At 58.8% G+C, this 9,096-nt stretch overlaps 1 protein-coding gene across 1 annotated transcript in view; it reads left to right on the top strand.

Moving 5' to 3' along the window:
* Positions 1-8,974, top strand: part of USP5 (ubiquitin specific peptidase 5) — a gene marked incomplete in the record, with an annotated part of 16,342 nt that extends 7,368 nt beyond the window's left edge. The window contains 15 exon segments of the mRNA XM_014585133.2: positions 1-50; positions 581-675; positions 1,352-1,545; positions 2,818-2,889; positions 3,191-3,278; positions 3,389-3,514; positions 3,950-4,103; positions 4,387-4,561; positions 5,407-5,495; positions 6,008-6,199; positions 6,869-7,012; positions 7,093-7,238; positions 7,454-7,607; positions 7,821-7,905; positions 8,375-8,974. Coding sequence (XP_014440619.1) covers positions 1-50; positions 581-675; positions 1,352-1,545; positions 2,818-2,889; positions 3,191-3,278; positions 3,389-3,514; positions 3,950-4,103; positions 4,387-4,561; positions 5,407-5,495; positions 6,008-6,199; positions 6,869-7,012; positions 7,093-7,238; positions 7,454-7,607; positions 7,821-7,905; positions 8,375-8,468 — 1,858 coding nt within the window.
* Between the last annotated feature and the right edge of the window lie 122 nt (positions 8,975-9,096).

The raw sequence follows: 9,096 nt of genomic DNA, 5'->3' as shown, positions 1-9,096 counted from the left end.
AGGCTACCCGCTGGCCGTCAAGCTGGGCACCATCACGCCCGACGGAGCCGGTACCCCCGCCCCTCCTCTAGCCACCTCACAGTTAACGCCATCAGTTACTGATTTTATGGGACGCGAGTCCTACGTGGATACGTGAATGCTTAGATAGTACAGGGGACTGCTCTTCGGTTAACCGCCCCCATCTGATCCCAAACCGAGTGTGCTGCTCACTCCCCTGTTAGGCCCGGCCGCACAGTTCGGGCTCTGCCCCCACTACACACAGATCCCAGTCCCCTTCCTAGAGGTGGCCATCGTCCTCTGCTCAGTAAACGTCCTTCCAAACCCAGATCCTTTACTCACTTATCCAGCAGGGACAGAATCAGGGTTAACATGAGCTCAACCCTCACTCTGTTTCACTCCACCTCCCTGACAGCCAATCCCAGAAGGACCGTATGGCCTCACTGATATTCAAGGGAGCCAAGAGGGTGACCCTTCAGGCTGTCCTTCTGTCCCCTCAAGGCCCATCTAGGCAGGAGGTGGGATTGGTGGTTAGGCTAGTCCTGAGCCACTGCCCCGACACTGTTCCTGCCTCTGGGTCTAGACGTGTACTCCTATGACGAGGATGACATGGTCCTAGACCCCAACCTGGCTGAGCACCTGTCCCACTTTGGCATCGACATGCTGAAGATGCAGAAGGTAAGACCCTGTCAGCCCCAGAGTCTTCTCCTTGCCCTGTGAGGCCCTTCTCCACTGCTGAGGCTGAGGGAGGGTTTTGGAGAGAACTCCCGCCGTTAACCCGGTCCTCAAGTCATGTGGGCTGCCTTTGAAAACTTTTCTGAACCGTGTACTCGCTCCACCAGTACGCGATAGGTATAGTTACCGTGCGAGTAAGGTGAGCGTGGTCCTTGCTGTCGTCCTTACCTTCTAGCAGGAGAGGCAGGCATTTGTCACACGCTCATGCAGGGGACTAATTGCACCTGTGGGAGAGGGGTGGCGGGTACCGCAGCACGTGACACAGGGACGGAGCCTAGTGTAGGGCTCAGACGCCTCCTGAGGCAGTGATGCTCCAGTGAGAGTCTGAAGGGTGAGCAGGGATAACTTCAGAATGGAAAACAAAACATTTAAAGCACAGAGTTTCACCCATTTCATTTCCTCATTCAAGCAGAGGCCTGGTAACTAACAGGCTTCTCGGGCCGCGTACCTGCGGCTTTCTAGAACTTGGACCAGAGGATACTCAGCGCCTTCCCGTGTTTGAGTCTGTAACCGCACAAGTCCTAGGCTGCAGCCGGGGATCACCCTGGACCCAGCGCGAGCTCAGTAGTGGTACAAGGCCGGGTTCTTTGCCCAGTCTGAAGTGCCCCTTCCCACACAGACGGACAAGACTATGACCGAGCTGGAGATAGATATGAACCAGCGGGTTGGCGAGTGGGAGCTGATCCAGGAGTCGAGTGTGCCGCTGAAGCCCCTGTTCGGGCCCGGCTACACAGGCATCCGGAACCTGGGTAACAGCTGCTACCTCAACTCCGTGGTCCAGGTGCTGTTCAGCATCCCCGACTTCCAGAGGAAGTGAGTGCTGCCCTCTCCCCAGCGCTGGCCCCTTGCTCTGGACCTTCACACACCCTGCTCCTCCCAGTCGCCAGCCCCTGGGCACACTCCACACTCCCCCTCCAGCTGCCCTCGGTCCCTCTGCGCTTGGTCTCGGGCTCAGAACAGTTCCTGTTACACTGGAGCTAGCGTGCTGTGGGGGCAGCAAGTGACACAGCTGCACCGCCATCCACCTGGCGCATGCTGCCCACCGGACAGCAGCACCAAATCCCGGGCCTTCTGATGAACCCACGTCAGCTGGTGGCCTTGATTTTAGGCAGAGATGTCAAATGAGCACCTTACATGGACTTGTGTGCTGGGGAAGAGGGGAGGTAGGAGGGCTTGGGACAGTAAGTGGAAGAAAGGCAACTTTTGTTTTGCACTAGAGGGTGTATGTGCTCACAATAGAGAGAAAACACCCCTTGTGGGGAATGGTCACACTGCAATCTGTTCTTCCTATCTTTCTCCTTTCGGGATTATGGGTATGTTCTCACATGCACCCAGCAGATTTTTCTTTTCTTTTTACTTATTTAGTTAGGTTTTTGTCATAGGACATGTGCATTTGCCTGAGACAGAGAGACAGAGAGAGGGAAAATGAGAACGTTTCCTCCCCCCATGAGGGCTGGCCATGCCGAAATCCCTTCTCTAGGCTCCTCTTGGGGTTTGGGGTACATGGTCACACGCACATCATGTGCTCTTCAAGTCGCCGGGGAATCCAGCGACTTAACCACTGTGCCACCTGCTGGCCCCACCCAGCACGTTTCTCAAGCTCCAGGTCGGGGACTCGGCATGGTCAGCCGTGTGGCAGCTGGCTGCCTTAACCACCAGGCCCCAGAGCGGCCCGAGAATGGCAGCTTCTGAGCATAAAGAAGTTTATGGCTGATGGGAAACAGTTAGACTATGAAAGCTTGAGTGGGTCAGTAAGTTCTGCCCAATGGTTCGTGCACTGTATTTGCCCCAGTCCCAGGTGGCTGTCCCCTCCCTTCCTGGCTCTGTCTTGGGCTGAGGCAGGGACGGAGCGCTGCAGGCACACCATACACTGACACGCGTGGGGATGGGGCAGGGCATGCAGGATCGAAGGAAGTACATCAAGCATCAGCAGGTGCTAGAGAGAAGAGGACCCCAAGGTCCAGCCACGGTGACTCTGACTCCTTTCGGGGGAACTTGTTTGTGGAGTTAGCAGATAACTGCGCCCTTCCCTTTTCCTTGGCGCTCAGGCCAAAGCCCTCCCATGACCCTTCCCTTGGCTCTTAGGTATGTGGATAAGCTGGAGAAGATCTTCCAGAATGCCCCGACGGACCCTACCCAAGACTTCAGCACCCAGGTGTATGTAGCCAGGCCCTGTGAGCCAGGGCTTTTGAACCTCACAGGCCCCACCCTTCCTCCTCCTCCATGACCACCCGGGGCAGGCAGCAGTGTAGGCCCTGGCAGGCTGGAAGCTCGCGGGTGACTGCCTTCGGGACGTGCTGCCCGTCTTGCGTTCCTGTGGAACCTAAGGGCTTCCCATTTTACAGAGTCGTCTGAGGGTGCCACGAACAGGGTTTGAGTTGGGGAGGAAAAAAGCACAGGAAGAGATGAGGGTCATTAGTTGACTGAAGCCAAGTGGTTTTTTTGGCTGTTTACACAGTGCCAAGCTGGGCCATGGCCTTCTCTCGGGAGAGTATTCCAAGCCCGCACCAGAATCGGGCGATGGGGAGCAGGCGTCAGAACAAAGGGTGAGTCTGGGACTCTGGAATTATGGGGAAGCTGAAACCTGGGAGATGTTTAAAGAAGGCCCTTGATGGCCTCTGGTCCCCGGCCTAGTCCCTGCCCTGGCTCTGCGTAGGACGTTCAAGATGGCATCGCCCCTCGGATGTTCAAGGCTCTCATCGGCAAGGGCCATCCCGAGTTCTCCACCAACCGGCAGCAGGATGCCCAGGAGTTCTTCCTTCACCTCATCAACATGGTGGAGGTAGGGCCGGAGACAGAGAGGGCGGGCGCTCACACCCGTGTCTGTCTCGTCCTCTGCCTGCTGCACATACTTCCTGTCAGCCCCGCCTGGCCCCACCCTGAAGACCCTCACTCCCTGCACTGGCCCTCCTTGGGGGTGCCCACAAGAAAGGCACAGACGAGCCGAGGCCCTTCCCGTGATGGGGCTGCAGCCACCAGAAAGTGCTGTGAGGTGCTCACTGCTCGTAAGGGAAGTGCAAGCACGCTCCTGTCCACGGCGCGGTCTGCAGTGCTCTGACGGCCAGGACAGCGGTGGTCGGCGCGGCAGGCTTGCCCTCCTTGTGCCAAGTGGCAGTCTCCCTCCCAGTCCCTGCTCTCAGGACTCCCCGCTGCACCTTTCAGGCCCCCTTCTGTGCTCTGGCTGCCCAGACCTCCCTACCCGGCCTCTTTCCCATAGAGGAATTGCCGGAGCTCTGAAAATCCGAACGAAGTGTTCCGCTTCTTGGTGGAGGAGAAGATCAAGTGCCTGGCCACAGAGAAGGTGAAGTACACCCAGCGAGTGGACTACATCATGCAGCTGCCCGTGCCCATGGACGCCGCCCTGAACAAAGGTAGGCTGGGGACTAAGGTCCGCGTGCGTGCTGGCCACCTGCTAAGCAGAGAGCCCACAGGGTGCCTGCCCCACAGCCAGGGATCTGCAGCTGGGCCCTCGGGCTAGGTAGGGCTGACCCTGCCCGCAGCTTGTGAGAACTACATGGAGACACGCAAGATGTCATGGTAGGCTCAGGGAGAGTGGAAGGACCGAAAGAGTCACGGTCACCAAGCCCACACGGTGAGGCCACACGGGGAAAGAGGCAGCACCTCCAAAAGGGCCGCTGACTGTTCTGTCACCAGAGGAGCTTCTGGAGTATGAGGAGAAGAAGCGGCAAGCCGAGGAGGAGAAGATGCCACTGCCAGAGCTGGTCAGGGCCCAGGTGCCCTTCAGCTCCTGCGTGGAGGCCTACGGGGCCCCTGAGCAGGTGGACGACTTCTGGAGCACGGCTTTGCAGGCCAAATCAGTGGCTGTCAAGTAAGTCCTTTGGTCTGGCCTAAGGCCCAGGGCCGACAGCGGGGTAATCCGAAGAGACAGATTCATTGCTTTGCTGTTCTTTGACCCCTTCGTGGTTGGAATCGGGGGGCTGAATCAGTTGGGCTGGGCTAGCCCTGAGGGAACCAGGAGGCCCTCCCTGAGGTGGACATGGGTGATTGCCGCGTTCGTTATCCCGTCCGGCCAGACCACGCCCTCCCCTCATGGTAGGCGCCTCTCCCGGTGCAGGCTCCACGTGCATTGCCTCACACACGGCTGAGCGCAGGCACTTAGCATCACCCCGGGTGCAGCTCGGCTCTCCAGCAGTGGCCGTACTTTCTCCTGGCCTGGTCACCTGGCACAGGCTTGAGCTCTGAAAGAGCACGTCTTGGGGTCAGCCCCCCCAGCCCTTTGCTGCTCCTGCCAGTGAAAGCCCTCCTTGGTGGCATGGCGGTTAAGGCGCTGGATTCCCACATGGCTGACCACGGTTTGAGCCCTGGACCTGGCAGCTTGAAAGTCACACCAGGCACATGTGCATGTGTGCCCCAAATCCCAAGAGGAGACTGGATGCCATCCCCCTTGGGAGGTGATTTCCCACTTTCCCCCTGTCCCTGTCTCTCCTCTCTCTGGTGAGTGCACATGCCCTATGGCAAAAACAAAACAACCCAAAAATCCCTCCTTCTGACTTACGCTTCTCCCTATGGGCCAAAGCTCTGGTGCTTCCCCAGGGCCCGAGAAAGATCTGGGTCACACTGGGATTCTCCCCACGAGAGCTGTACCGCAGGGTGGGGGCCTCAGGAGAGAACCCCCGTGGTTCCCTGGGCGCCAGGACATTCTCTCTTCCCTAGGACCACACGTTTTGCCTCATTCCCTGACTACCTGGTCATCCAGATCAAGAAGTTCACCTTCGGCCTAGACTGGGTGCCCAAGAAACTGGGTATGGTGGCTGGGGTGAGGGAGGTTGAGCAGAAAATGCAGTGAGGCCCCTACACGTAAACTAGTGTTTCTCAGAGTTTCCTCTGAAAGGGGCAAGGAATGACCTGAGATGTATGTTCCAAAATGTGTCTATCTTGGAACACATTGACTAAAAATATTAGGACGTCTTAGATTTTATATTTTAACAACAAAAGCAATCTTTGTGGCTTTCACAATCGACAGCATGTCTTCTTTTTGACAGTCTGGCAACAGTCCTCAAGTCATACAGGTCCCTGTGACTCGAGTGCTGCTGCTGGGCCTTCGCTTCCTAGATAAGGAGGCGGGGACCCGGGACCCTGGCTCTCAGGCGCGCCATCACTGTATCCCACCCGGGCCCCCTCGCTGCCACCGCACTTAGCTCCCAGTTACAGAGCGGGTCCAAGATGCGGGGCAGGAGCCTGCGACTGGCCCAGGCTTTTCCAGGTGGACCCTGGGGGCTGCTGAGTGACCTGTTTCCGGCCCATCCCGTTGCAGACGTGTCCATTGAGATGCCAGAGGAGCTGGACATCTCCCAGCTCAGGGGCACAGGGCTGCAGCCGGGAGAGGAAGAGCTACCTGACATTGCCCCACCCCTGGTCACTCCGGATGAGCCCAAAGGTAGCCTTGGTTTCTATGGCAACGAAGACGAAGACTCCTTCTGCTCCCCTCACTTCTCCTCTCCGACATGTTAGTGACTCTTCTTCCTGCCTGCCTCTGCCTCGCCTGCCCCGCCCTGTCCTGTGTGTCTCTCCTGTCCTCCCTTCACATCTCCTCTGCCTGCTTTAGATGGGCACGCGGCTGCCCGGAGCACGCCCAGCCGCACTCCTGTGCGGAAGCCACACTATTGGCTCGTGGGCCCTGCCCTGTTACCACTCTGGCTCGGGTGGGGTGGAGCTTTGTGCTCCAGAAACTGGGCCCGGGCCAGCCTCACGGCCTGATGGTTAAGGGAGCCAGATCCCACATGGCTTGAATCCTGGCCAACAGGATAGAAAAACACACCAGGCACTTGTGCGTGTGTGCCCTAAACCCTGCAGAAGCGGGAGGTGGAGGAGAAGGGATCGTGGCATGACTACGCACTGCACCGAGAGCTTTCTCCCTCTCCCTCCCTCTCTGTTGAGTGTATGTGCCCTCTGGCAAAAACGGAAAAAGCAAATGGGGCCGATTCTGAGTAGACATAGTCAGCAGCCTTTAGCATACCAAATCCACATTATGGTTTCTGGGCATTTTTGCTCTGGGAGAAAGTGCCAGTCCATGGAACGGGCAATGGGACGGGCGGGGGGCTGGCCTGTGGGTCGGGGGAGGTACGTGCAGCGGCCCAGACAGTCAGGGTCCTGTGCCCACGATTGCCCACCACAGCGCCCATGCTGGACGAGTCTGTCATCATCCAGCTGGTGGAGATGGGTTTCCCCATGGACGCCTGCCGCAAAGCTGTGTACTACACGGGCAACAGCGGGGCCGAGGCCGCCATGAACTGGGTCATGTCGCACATGGACGATCCAGGTAGGCAGGTGGGCAGCCGGTAGCAGGGTGGGGCAGGACCTCTGTCCTCTCCCAGCACTTCAACCCCTTCACGTCCACAGATTTCGCAAACCCCCTCATCCTGCCTGGCTCCAGTGGGCCTGGCTCCACAAGCGCAGCTGCCGACCCCCCGCCAGAGGACTGTGTGACCACCATCGTCTCCATGGGTTTCTCCCGGGACCAGGCCCTGAAAGCGCTGCGGGCCACGGTATGGGCCGCCCCAGCCAAGGACTAGGGGCCCGTGGGGAAGAAGGGAGTGGGAACGATGTTCGATCCTTTGTGTGCAAGAACGCGGCGACAGGTGTGGTGTGGCCGAGGCCAGGCCCCGCTGCCCTTTATGACCACGATGAAGGAGCTGAGCCCACTGCTGGTTTCCTTGCTCTTAAACTTGTAAGGAAAAGTAACACTCCCCTCCTCCCCAAGAACAATAGTTTAGAACGGGCCGTCGACTGGATCTTTAGTCACATCGACGACCTGGACGCCGAGGCCGCCATGGACATCTCGGAGGGCCGCTCGGCTGCTGACTCCATCTCCGAGTCCGTGCCAGTGGGACCCAAGGTCCGCGACGGTCCTGCAAGTGAGTGCCCCAGGCCAGACGGCTGGCGGGGTCTGCTGGTCTGCCCCACCAGGCTTCTTGTTTCCAGTCAGCTCTGCTTTTCTCCGGGGTCCAAACCTTCCATGAATGTGACGTGATGGTGGGAATCTCGGAGGCTGCAGTGGCCTTTGACCCAGTCCCTGCCCACAGTCCCTGAAGCTCACGCGCCTCCTCTGCTTCTCTCTCCTCCCCTAGAGTATCAGCTCTTTGCCTTCATCAGTCACATGGGCACCTCCACCATGTGCGGTCACTATGTCTGCCACATCAAGAAGGAGGGCAGGTGAGGCCGGAGTGTGTGTTGCCAACGGATACGGGGTGATGGAAGGAGTAGGGCGTCTGTGGGAGGAGGCAAAGGGCGTAGGTACACCAGGACATCTCGCTGCAGGGACTGGCAGGTGCCAGCCCGAGGACCGGCCCTGCCCATGTGCTTGGTTAGTCCGTCTCCCCGGGACCACCACGCCGCCTGGTTGCCGTAGTGTCTGGCTGTGGTCTTGCTGCAGCAGCGCATCCGGTAGTTGGGGTACATGCCAGACAGCCTGTAGGACCGAAGGTGCTTACTGTCTGGCTGCTGCAGGGAAGGCTTGCCGACCCCTGCCTCACAGCAGGGCGCTGGTGAAGGAGCCGGGAGACCTGGCGACACCGAGTGGGGGAGAGGCCCTGTGAGACTGGGTGGCCACGGGCTGTCCGTTTGGACTAAGCTGGCGCCTTGGAATGCCCGGTTTGTTCATCCTTCTCTGTCCCTTCCCCAGGTGGGTCATCTACAATGACCAGAAAGTGTGTGCCTCGGAGAAGCCGCCCAAGGACCTGGGCTACATCTACTTCTACCAGAGAGTGGCCAGCTAAGAGCCTGCCCTCACCCCTCCCACTGCGGCAGGGGACAGACCTGGCATGAGGGAGATGGGCTGAGGGGTGGACTTCAGCCCTCCTGCTCTGTGTCCTTTTTCTTTTTGTCCCCAGCAGCAGGGAAGAAGCTGGAGGCCATAGAGGAATGGCCAAGCAAAGTGGAGGGGCACTGTCTAGACTTTGGGGACAGAGCAGGAAGGGGACAGGAGGGGCGTCCCCTGCCCCTGATCCACAGTGCCCTGCTTCGCTGTGTAATCCTGCCCAGCCCCGCTGCAGAGGGGAGGGGTCTTACTTGTGTGCGTGTGGGTGTAGCTTCGTGCATCCTCTCCCCGGGAGGGACCGTCTGCTCGCCCTCCCCCTCTGTGTTTGTCCCTGCGTGGCTGGGCAAGGAGGGATATGAGGGAAATGGGGGGCCCTCCTTGCCTCGGTCTTCCCCCACCCTGTCTCTTCCCTGTCCTCTGGAAAATGCCAAAATACACGATGTGAATAAAGGTACAATGGTTCCATCGGGTCCTGTTTGATACTATGGGAGATGCTGACCTCCCAGCCTCCCTGCGGTTCCATCCCGTCCCCTTCCTGCTCCCCCGCCCCAGGCAGTTCTCTACGTTTTCCAGTTCTAGAGCTTCTG

This window comes from Tupaia chinensis, unplaced genomic scaffold (assembly GCF_000334495.1).
Source record: "Tupaia chinensis unplaced genomic scaffold, TupChi_1.0 Scaffold149011_1, whole genome shotgun sequence".
In the NCBI taxonomy this organism is placed as follows: Eukaryota; Metazoa; Chordata; class Mammalia; order Scandentia; family Tupaiidae; genus Tupaia; species Tupaia belangeri.
This window is presented reverse-complemented; position numbering and strand designations above follow the sequence as displayed.